This window comes from Juglans regia, chromosome 6 (genome assembly GCF_001411555.2).
Source record: "Juglans regia cultivar Chandler chromosome 6, Walnut 2.0, whole genome shotgun sequence".
NCBI lineage: Eukaryota > Viridiplantae > Streptophyta > Magnoliopsida > Fagales > Juglandaceae > Juglans > Juglans regia.
Window position 1 is genome coordinate 31,306,881 of NC_049906.1, and position 12,386 is coordinate 31,319,266.

The 12,386-nt window shown below is 33.9% G+C and overlaps 1 protein-coding gene across 1 annotated transcript; it reads left to right on the forward strand.

The window, feature by feature from the left end:
- The first annotated feature begins 237 nt into the window (after nucleotides 1-237).
- LOC109021239 (alpha-dioxygenase 2-like) lies at nucleotides 238-6,644 on the forward strand. The gene is made up of 10 exons (XM_019003836.2): nucleotides 238-445; nucleotides 573-833; nucleotides 2,539-2,688; nucleotides 3,631-3,764; nucleotides 4,143-4,356; nucleotides 4,900-5,045; nucleotides 5,211-5,444; nucleotides 5,564-5,766; nucleotides 5,872-6,115; nucleotides 6,219-6,644. The coding sequence occupies exons 1-10, from the start codon at nucleotides 341-343 to the stop codon at nucleotides 6,442-6,444; spliced, it is 1,917 nt and encodes a 638-aa protein (XP_018859381.2). The 5' UTR covers nucleotides 238-340; the 3' UTR covers nucleotides 6,445-6,644.
- Nucleotides 6,645-12,386: the final 5,742 nt, after the last annotated feature.

A 12,386-nucleotide genomic window follows, 5' to 3' on the forward strand; every position in this document is an offset into this window, starting at 1 on the left:
CCCGCCGATCGATGAAACCGACCCGGCCAATAATTTGGCATCTAATTGGAGGCGTGACTACTGATGAATAACATCCGCTACGACATAATGGAGCATTTAATGGAGGGAGTAGATCATGGTAATACGTACGTACACTTGTTTTCATCTCTTATAAATTCAGATATACATGCATATTGCAGACACGTTTACATGATGGGCCAGTGTGGAACAACGACAACTTCTTTAAATTCAGACCCTTCTCTAGCTAGCTCTCTATTCTTTATTTTCCTGATCGATCAGTCTCAGATACTCATCTCCAACAGTACCCTCAAAACATCAGGAAAAATCTTCCATTAAATCAATGGCAATATTCTCTCTTTTCAGTAGTACTTCACGTCCTTTCATCCACCCACAACTTCAGCAAATCGTGGCCAAAATGACTCTCCTTGACACTTTACTCTTCTATGTTAGTACATCTCTCTCTCTCTCTCTCTCTCTCTCTCTCTATATATATATATATATATATATATATGTAGTATCATGCATGTATTGCATCAGGGATACTACTTTTACTGTTTATGTATGGTATTTAGGTTGTGCACTTGGTGGACAAGCTGGGGATATGGCATAGACTACCAGTACTACTTGGACTTGCTTATTTAGGGATCAGAAGACACTTGCACCAACGTTATAATCTGCTGCATGTGGGAGGAACCTATGGCCGGAGATATAACACTGATGAGTTCGCCTACCGGACGGCCGATGGAACATGCAATCACCCTACTGATGACACAGTCGGCAGCCAAGGAACCTTTTTTGGTCGCAACATGCCTCCATCTACTTCAAGATATGGGGTAAGGCCTATTTAATTAGCTAGCGTGTGTGAAACCCATTCCGGCCTCCAACTCCTTATCAAAAGAGAGAGAAACAGAAACTCGTTAAAGGATGTGTTTGGGAGCTTATACCATCGTCTCATAATATTTCATTATTATTTATAAACAGTTAATAAATTACTATTTTATTATTATTTAAAAATTATTTTATTACTTTTTATAGATAATTTAAAATATTCTTAATATCTAAACATGCTTAAAACTTGCACGAACTTTTTAAAATTACAAGCAATCGAGTTAGAAGTGATTTTGATTTTTCTTGTGGTAAATTGTGCATTCAAGGCTAGTACCCCAGACTAGGGGTGCTACCCGCATGGTGTGGTAAGGGGTGGGGGCACTCCCTCCCGGCCCCCCGCCTCGCACTGCATCCCGCTCAACTCAGTGATTCACTCAATGTATAATTTTGTTTTTAGTCTATATTTTTTTAGATTCAAATTATAATATAATATAATTATAAATTTTATTCAAAAAAATATAAACTCATTAGAGTTGTATTTTGTATTGTCTTGACCTTTTATATAAAGGTTGGCCTGGGAGGTCAAGACAATTCATTAACTTGAATTCAAGTTTTTAACAAATTGTATATATTTATATACAATATATATTTATACAAATTATTTATATAAATATAAAAAATAATATTTTTTATTATAAATTTGGGAGGATGAGGAGCGGGGTGCGGGGAAGGGCCTAGCTGGGGTCAGCCCACCCCCCGCCCCCGCTAGAGGTTCTTCATGTTGGGCGGGGCCCCCGCCCCCACATGGACTGTGTGGGGTAGCCAAGGCAATTTTTTCTTTTTCTTTGGTTTTAGCCGGTGCCAAGTCAACTTGCCAATTAAATGATTTAGCTGCATGGTCCCTCATGTTCTGAATTAGCTTTAATAGCAATCCTTTTCTTCTTTTTTTTCTTTTTTTGGTAGGGGGCTTTAATACCTATCCTTTAATAGAATTTCTTGAATAGTAATAAAATAGTTTATAAATAGTAAATAGATTGTTTGAGTTAAGTATTTATTAGATTTTGAGAAATGAAAGATAAAAAGTTGAAAACAAAGATATTATAGAGTTAAAATATTGTTATAATATTATTTGTTAATATTAATTTTTTTAAATTTGAAAATTTTGAATTTTTTTTTGAATTTTTTGTTTGAAAGTTTAGAAAAATTGTAATTATTAGTTTAAAAATGTTTGTGTTTGAATGATTTTTGGAAAAAAAAAGAGATGTGATGAAATGAAATGAGATGGAATGAGATGAAAAAAAATATTATTTCCAAACATCCCCTTAATAGCTATTCATTTATGCTATATATTATATATATGGCAGTGATATTTCTATCCATTTTTCCAAAACAACAAATATTACAATTAAATATCACATTTTTTTATTTTATTTTAAAAATGAAGCACAGTTTTTGTTTTCACAAGAAATAACTTCACGATATTTTAAGAGAAATGTTTTAGCTATAAAAAGATATTATTAAAATAAATTTATAAATTGAAGTATAGTTTGATATAGTACTTTAGATTACACCTAGATTATTTTTATTATAAAATAGATCTAACGTATCATATCAAATTATGTTAGTTTATAAGATTACTTTTGTGGAATATCTTCGTGGTCGTACCACTCTCTTATTTTAATTCCTAGTTTCTTATTTGTTTCTCTACAGTTGCTAGAGCCTCACCCAACGGTAGTAGCCTCAAAGCTTTTGGCAAGGAAAAAGTTCATCGACAATGGAGAGCAATTCAACATGATAGCCTGCTCATGGATACAGTTCATGATTCATGACTGGATTGATCATTTGGAGGACACTGAACAGGTTTGATCATGAACTTGAATATTATTGTCTTAATCTTAAGCTCCATTGCGTTTCTATAAATTAAGTGAATTAAAGCATGCATCACTATAAAATATATATATATATATATATATATAGTTTGTGATGAATTATTTACAATAAAAATGACTATTTGTAACAAGAATGGCGCACTCATTTTAATAAGAATTAAAATTGTCATTTTTGTAGCATATATCTGATAACAGATAAACGTTTTTCTTGTAGTAGTGCATAATTAATGATATCTTGCCATGATGAGAAAACAAAGATTGGAAGAATGGAAGAACTCAAACCAGCTTAGTGCATGTAATGACAAATCTCCAACACACACACACACACACATAGATATAGATATAGATATATTTCACAGCAATTACAATCACTTGATTCAGTACTCTTTAGAATAACAATAAAGAATAATGATTCGTACAAATCTAAAATAGACAAATCTCGCATAGTCTCTTTGTAAAAAAGTAAACTCCATTTTGAAAAATGTACAAAAAATATATTCTTTTTTAGTATGACTCACTAATTTTTAGAAGGAGAGTACTATGTTGCCCTCTCAAATGTACTGCTCGATCAAAGTTATATATGTTAGTGCATTTGTGTGTCTTTTTTAATATTAAAAGGAAAACACAAATGCTCGATAATTGCTTATGAGCAATATCTTTTTTTTTTGCAAAAGACTTACGCTAGATTTATCTATTTGGAACTTTCACGTATCAATACCCAACAATAAATTATCATACTTCAACAGTTAAAGGAATGAAGTCTTTTGGGATTGAAGGCCTTAAAGTAATCTATATATGGCTCAACCAAATAATGGCTTATATATGAAGATCCTGCATGCTTAGACACGACATTTATTCAGCGATTAATCAGGCAATTAGAGAAATTATTGTTGCATGAATATTCTTAAAACAGGTGGAATTGAGAGCTCCTGATGAAATTTCAAGTGGGTGTCCCTTGAAATCTTTCAAGTTTTTTATGACCAAAAAGGTTTCCACTGGTTCGCCAGATCTAAAGATTGGCACTTTGAATACAAGAACTCCTTGGTGGTAAGTAATTTTGAAATTAATTAACAACTTTTTAATATTATCAGTTGCATATTTTTTAAAAGGATGAAGGTATTTTATTATTTATTAATTTATTGATTATGACCATCCATCATAATCTAATATTATTAGTTTTTTTAGAAAGATGATCTAGGACAATATCTCGTTATTTTTATTAAGATAAATGATATTTACAGTCTTAAAATATATAAGTCATACGCACTCCATTTGTTAAAAGTAGTTAAGTCTGAAGTCAACATGAAAAATTATTTTTTTAACGGCAGACTCCACTTTTAAAAAAATAAAAATAAGAAAAGCTCCTTACAAAATTAGAATATGTGCATTTTATGAGAAGTTGAGTACTACTTTTGACATGACTAGGGATGGAAGTGTAATCTATGGGAATAACAAAGAGGGCATGAAAAGGGTGAGAGCATTCAAAGATGGGAAATTGAAGGTCTCAGAAGATGGGCTGCTTCAGCATAATGTGAAAGGTATTCCCATCTCGGGTGATGTACGAAATTGCTGGGCTGGTTTTTCCCTCCTACAAGCTTTGTTTGTCAAAGAGCACAATGCTATATGTGATTTGTTAAAAGTAAGTCATGTGTTCATAATTTTTTTAATTTTTTTATACTTAATTATGTACTTGAACAGTTCCAATACCTAATTCTCATTAATTGGTTTCTCACCGATTTGTATTTAGAAAATTGCAATAATGATTACTATATCATGCGCTTAAGATCAGAATTGCTTATTTCATCTCACTGTTATAAAAATGAGTATTGCTACAACCACAAATAGATTACATAAAAGTAATATCATAAACTGATGTGATATGATGTAGTTCGTCAGATTGTAAAGTTATAGAGTATTTTCCTATAAAAATAAGTCTGCAAAATGCGATGTCAATTGTCATCAAAGGCTCAAATTTATATTCATTAATGCCAACTAGTTTAGAATATTGGATTGACAACTCACATTAATGTGGCAATATGTAATCAACAATATGAATGATAATATATGCAATTGATGATCGAATAACTTAATTAGCATTCTTTTATGGGCTGATGAATAACTTGGTAACATGTATTGTATGTGAAGCTAATGATTTTTTCTTTTTATTTCTCTTTGCTTTTAGGTACATTATTCTGATTTGGATGACGAGCAGCTCTATAGGCATGCAAGATTGGTGACCTCGGCTGTTATTGCTAAAATCCACACTATTGATTGGACTGTTGAACTCTTAAGGACTGATACTCTTCTAGCAGGGATGAGGATAAATTGGTATGACTTGAAATGGTTATAAAGAAGTAAATTCTTACATTAATTTGAAGTTATAACAAAAAAAATTATATTAATATTATATTTGGTGCAATTTATATGATTGTTATTGTTCTCTAATTTACACAAACTGAAAATCATATAATCATAAACCATGTTTTCTTGCAGGTATGGGTTTTTAGGGAAGAAATTTAAGGATACATTTGGACATATATTGGGACCAATACTCAGTGGTTTGGTTGGTCTAAGGAAGCCGAGAGATCATGGAGTTCCCTATTCACTGACTGAAGAGTTTGTTAGTGTCTATAGAATGCATTCACTTCTGCCTGATAAGTTTTTCCTGAGGGATATCACATATTCAAGTACTTCAGATCAAGACAAATGCCCTCCTGTGCTAGAAGAGTACGTACCTTCCAGCTTTTTCCACTCCCACAGTGCGTTTTCTTGTCCTGTTTCTTTCACCCTTTATGGGATTTCTTGCATGATGACTAGCTCTAACCTGACTGGGTATGAAACTTCAGGGTGCCTATGAGGGAATTGGCTGGCACTGAAGGGGAAAGAAAACTTTCAATAATTGGGATGGAGCAGATGTTGGTATCAATGGGTCATCAAGCTTGTGGGGCAATCACATTATGGAACTATCCATCATGGATGAGAAACCTTGTAGCCCATGATATTAATGGAGAAGATAGACAGGATCCAGTTGATATGGCAACCATGGAAAGTAATTCATTTCATGCTTCAAAGTTCTAAAATGTTCCTTAATTTTTATTTTTAATATCAATTTCATTAATCCAGATCTAATTTGATGAACACTCTTGATCACTAGTTTATAGAGATAGGGAAAGGGGAGTTGCTAGGTACAATGAATTCAGGAGGAACTTGTTGATGATTCCTTTAAGCAAATGGGAAGATTTGACAGATAACATCGAAGTTGTCGAAGCTTTGCATGAAGTGTATGGAGATGATGTGGAGAAGCTTGATCTGCTAGTTGGTTTGCATGCAGAGAAGAAGATCAAAGGCTTTGCCATAAGTGAGACTGCTTTCTTTATCTTCCTTCTAATTGCTTCAAGGTACGTACATCCAATCCTTTGAGAAAAAAATGAGACCTTAAATCTTCTTAGGTAATAATTATATTTGCTTATATTCGTATATATATATGATCATGTTGTTCAGGAGGCTAGAAGCCGATCGATTTTTCACCACCAATTTCAACTGCAAAAGTTACACAGAGAAAGGGCTAGAATGGGTTAACAAGACCGAGACTTTGAAGGATGTGATTGATCGACATTTTCCTGAAATGACAAGGAAATGGATGAGGTGTTCCAGTGCTTTCTCAGTGTGGGGTTCGATGCCAAATCCAACTAACTGCATACCCTTGTACTTGCGATCCGCTCCGTAATAAGTAGTAGTAGTAATCTTACATATAAAAAAAGTTATATTTGCAAGCCGGAGACATGCACCCTTCACATTGCTAATAGGAAGTTTTGTCATATCAGTAATGTGGATGATTTATCGAGTACCACAGTGGCTTGCAAGTAGAAGAGTATCTCGTAAAGTTGCAAGTTCATACCCTTATCAATATGTATATACTCTACACAATTTTACAAGCTCTACTGAAGTTGATATATGAACTGATAATATATATATATATATATATATATATATATATATAAAATGTTCTAGTTTGCAATGGGTAGTTCTATGCATGAGTTTTGGGTAGTTTGCAATGGGTAGTTCCCATCTACTACCCAAGCCCGTGTGGCTTTCTCTCTCTCTCTCTTTTTTTATTTTATTTTTCTTCTTCTTCTCCTTCTTCTTTGGCCTTTTAACTTGACTGAGTGGTATACCCATACTGCTAAAATTCAAAAACAAAATTTCAGCACACCTCTGATCCCCTCCTCCCTCCTCGCCTTTGCATTGTACCTCTCCCCTCCTCCGTCCTTACCCCTTAGATTTCAACTTGGGCTCGACGCACCTCTCCCCTTCTTCAAATCCAATTCCAGCCGCACACGCTCAGTCGACAACCAGCTCCTCCACAACTCGCCACCCACTCAACGGTCTAGCCACCATCGACTACCACCACTCTACTGTAAGCAAATTATCTCTCTCTCTCTGTCTCTCTCTACAGTACACCATTGCACCTAACATTGTACTTTTGCAATTTTCTAGCCACTAGAGACCCCATTATTCCCATTTGCCGCCCTCCATCTGCAAGGTGAAATTAATCTGTTCCACTGAAATTACTTGGATTGTTTTACGAGTAATGAACAGTGTTGTTTGATTTTGAGATTAATCTTTTGATTCCGATTGTGATGGGTTTTAGAATTTGGGATGAATTTTGATTTTGTGATTAGTTTTGAATTTGATGCATTCATTTGTGCAAATGCAACCCTTGTAGATGAATTTTTCTTAAATATATATGTTTACATGTGAATAAGAATGGGGCATACAAATATGGTTGTGGCAACAAAAATGGGAACGTGCTCATGCTCGTTATAAAGGATAAAGGATTTGAAAGTTTAGAATGCTAGAAAGCGTAATGAATTCATTCATGTGAAACCCATAGGTTCTTGGATTCTTTAATTGAGGGAGAAACAGTGTCGTGGTCATCAGTTTAGGTTTTTAGCAAGTTCATGTGGGATCTTGCATTCAAAACACTCCATATTAACTCTGCCTACATTTAAGATTTAATAACTTGGGGTATAACATTTGGCTTCATACTGTTTTTAACATTGTGCATTATATATCATTATCACAATAGTCTAATATACATATAGGTTAGCAGTTAGAGATTACCATTGATTAATTAATTGTTTCAACTCTATTAAAGTATGTCAAAGAACTGTCCGTACGGAGGAAAATGAGGAGCGGCAACTTTTTGGATGCCAAATTATGTGGTGAAATTTTGTCTGATTGTCCCTACTTCATTTGTGTTGGTAGTTTGTTTGCTAATATGTACTAGTTGATTTTGCAAGCTAGATATTCTTGCAAATTTTTTTGCTGATAGGACCCCAATATATGGCTAAAAGACAATCAAACAATTATAACAATCAATTGATAGATAAATAATGATTACAAGCAACTATGGATATCCAAACCACTTGGCATCAACTAGAATAGAAGTGGAGAGGCGCAAGAGAAAATTGGAGAAGATTAGTTACATTCTAACAATTTCATTGTCATGGTGACTTTTTTTAGAATACTTATATCCACTTGTTGGTTCAAAGGAAAATGTTAGACATTTGATGTTGTAATAGACATATGGAGCTACATCGTAATAGACATATGGAGCTGTATTTTTGTGATGCATCTGTAAAAGACATGTTTTTGTTATAGACATGGAGTTGCATTGTAATATACATGTTTTTGTGATGCATATTTAATTGCTTAGTCTAACTTTATGGTTATGATATCTTAAAACTTGTTAATAGCTAATTGTTGTTTCTTACATGATTGTGGCTGTAAGATCATCGCTTAGACTGTTTCTTTGATCCTCATTTTATGATGGATTATTTTGTTTTTCAGTTCTTCTGGGTACAGTAGCGATAGGTAACCGTGGGGGAGTCGGGTGCCACGTTGATATATTAAAAAAGAAGAAGATGAAAATAGAAAGGATTTACTTAGAACATAGCTTTTCGTGTGGGACTGGGTCTTCAAGTGGTCTTATTCTTCAGTTGGAACTGGATCTTTTTTCATTTTTTCCAGGGAACACACTTCTATGAATATGTGATTAGCAAAAACTCGAGTGTCAGTTTTTCCACGCTTGAATTTGACCCTGTTCATTTTATCCTCCAACTTCGTACTAGACCAGTACCAACAAGCCTCCCAATTCTAAAATAAAGGCAAATCCGACCATCTCTCTCACTTTCTCTCGCTCTCAATTATGTTGCTGGAAGGATAGTTACAAGGTAAGCTTCTTCACTCTTAATGTCCGGACTCTCAAATGAATTCTCAATGAGTTAACCTTTTTATGTTGGTTAAGCGAGAAAGTGCCTTTTTAGCAATTTTCTTTTTCGTTTTTCCTCCTGAGATATGAGAAATGGAGTAAGACTATACAAGATGAAATTCCGCTTCCTTTTTTTGTGGTTTTCTTTCCAAAGATTTAGAATTTGAGTTTTCCTTCGTTTTTCCTCCTAAGATATGAGAAATAGAGTAAGACTATACAAAGATGAAATTCCCTTTCCTTTTTTTTTTTTTTTGTGGTTTTCTTTCCAAAAATTTAGAATTTGAGTTTTCCTTCATTTTTCTCAGCAACCAAACAAGTGATCTTTTATGGTCATTCTTATTTTGTTTCTTGCTTCTTTCTGTTCATTGGGTGTTTCATGGTTTAGATCACGCATAGTTTGCTGGATTTAGTTATTGTCACAAAGGGTGCACTCCAGGTTTGAAGTAGAGGAAAACCTTCTTCGTGTTCAGTTGCTAAGTCATGATCAAAATAAAGCATCTCTTTCTCTTTCTCTCTCTCTAGATGAATCAAAGAAACTGAAATGATATGTAGCTATTATGGGCTTGGTGAACAGTGAGTCAGATCTTGCAAGGAGGAAGGGTGAACGGCGAGGCAGATCCTTGAAAACGAATGTGATGAGCAAACTGTGGGAGAAAGAGAGAGAGATAATTCATTTCATGCTTCAAAGTTCTAAAATGTTCCTTAATTTTTATTTTTAATATCAATTTCATTAATCTAGATCTAATTTGATGAACACTCTTGATCACTAGTTTATAGAGATAGGGAAAGGGGAGTTGCTAGGTACAATGAATTCAGGAGGAACTTGTTGATGATTCCTTTAAGCAAATGGGAAGATTTGACGGATGACATCGAAGTTGTCGAAGCTTTGCATGAAGTTTATGGAGATGATGTGGAGAAGCTTGATCTGCTAGTTGGTTTGCATGCAGAGAAGAAGATCAAAGGCTTTGCCATAAGTGAGACTGCTTTCTTTATCTTCCTTCTAATTGCTTCAATGTACGTACATCCAATCCTTTGAGAAAAAAATGAGACCTTAAATCTTCTTAGGTAATAATTATATATGCTTATATTCGTAAATATATATATATATATATATATATGATGTTGTTCAGGAGGCTAGAAGCTGATCGATTTTTCACCACCAATTTCAACTGCAAAAGTTACACAGAGAAAGGGCTAGAATGAGTTAACAAGACCGAGACTTTGAAGGATGTGATTGATCGACATTTCCCTGAAATGACAAGGAAATGGATGAGGTGTTCCAGTGCTTTCTCAATGTTGGGTTCAATGCCAAATCCAACTAACTACATACCCTTGTACTTGCAATCCGCTCCGTAATAAGTAGTAGTAGTAATCTTATATATAAAAAAAGTTATATTTGGAAGTCGGAGACATGCACCCTTCACATTGCTAATAGGAAGTTTTGTCATATCAGTAATGTGGATGATTTATCGAGTACCACAGTGGCTTGCAAGTAGAAGAGTATCTCGTAAAGTTGCAAGTTCATACCCTTATCAATATGTATATACTCTACACAATTTTGCAAGCTCTACTGAAGTTGATATATGAACTGATAATATATATATATATATATATATATATATATATATGTTCTAGTTTGCAATGGGTAGTTCTATGCATGAGTTTTGGTTATTTCATATTACCAAATACCTGCAACAGAACAAGCAATATTATAATTTTCCTTTTATCATATAAATACTAGCTAGCTACTGTCAAGTCTCCAGTGCATCTACTAAGATCTGATTGTTCTTCTAATCTTAAACATATATTACCTATTCTTCATAAATGGTGCTTTAGCCTTCGCTGCAATGGTGATCATAATGATAGGAATTATAGAGCATTTAAGACCAGCAAACCAGAAAAAGATTCCAAGTGAATACATGAAACTGATCAAAATAATAATGCTCTCAGAACACAATGTCAAATAAGATACCAATCTGCCAACTACAAGTCATAGTGAAAACAAGCAAAACAACATGAAGACGACTATCTTTTAGGAACAATGGTCTCCATTATCATAGAGAAAATCGTGAGAAACAAATAAGCTTTTTGTACCAAATAATTGGAAGAAAAGATCCATAACTATATATCTAAGCCTTTGTGACCGAACAATAGCAGTGTCGCAACCTAACCTCAGAACAATAGCTTATAATGGCCTAAGTACAATGTTTTCCAAAAATATAACTCAGCGAATAGTCAACCCAACCTCCTTGAATTTAGCCTAAAATCTCCATTACAAACCCAACATCAAAATTTAAATTCACAACTCGGACATATTTGACTACCAAATCCAACGTCACAAGCTAGTTCCTCCCTCCTATGTCCATGATATCTCAAAACCGACCTCCAATCAAAACAACCCGATACACAGATTTCACAAACACAATTTCAATCCACAAAAGTTCTTGAACTGTTCTGAAAATTTAACAACCCAATTTAGCCACAGGTGGATGGACAATTACGAGAGAGAGAGAGAGAGAGAGAGAGAGAGAGAGAGAGAGAGAGACTTACCACAGTGGAGTGAGGTGGAACAGCTAGATGTGGTGCAGCTAGGGGTGTAAAAAAAATCGGTAAACAGTAAACCAGACCGGACCAGACTGAATCGGTGGGTTTGGTTCGGTACCGAGTTTGGTTTGGTCCGATACCGGTTTTATTTTTCTTAAAACTAGTCAAAATCGGTCCGGTTCTGATTTTTCTTTTTTCAAAACTGGACCTGACCGAACCAAATTGGTTCATATATATATTTATTATAATTGTTTATATTGTATATAATTTTTATATATAATATATAATTATATATAAAATAGTTTTGAATTTTATGATAAATTACTAATTAATATAATATTAAATTTTAAAATCTTATATCACTATAGTCTATAATAAAATTATAATATATATTATAATAAATTACAATATATTATCACTATAGTATTATATACTATAATATATTATTATATATATTATATAATATAGTATATAGTATATTAAAATCGGAAAATCGGATCGATAAAACCGGAAGTACCAGTTTAGGGGGTAACAGGTGCGGAATTGGTTCTTGAAAATGCAAAACTGATGCATACTGGTTCGACCCCAAATTCTATCCAAAATCGGACAGATTACAACCCTAAGTGCAGCGGTTTCCACTAACTATGACCTTTGGTCCATTAGATGGAGGCACAAGATGATGTAGCACAAAGAGACAAAACAGAGGGGGTTAGATAGAGAATGATGGAGAGAGGCAGAGAGAGGAAAAATAGCCTTACCGACGTGGTTGTTTGTTCTGTTGTTCGTGGCAGCAGATGTTGGGAGAAATGAATTATATTTCAAATCAAGTACTAAACAATAGAAATAATTTT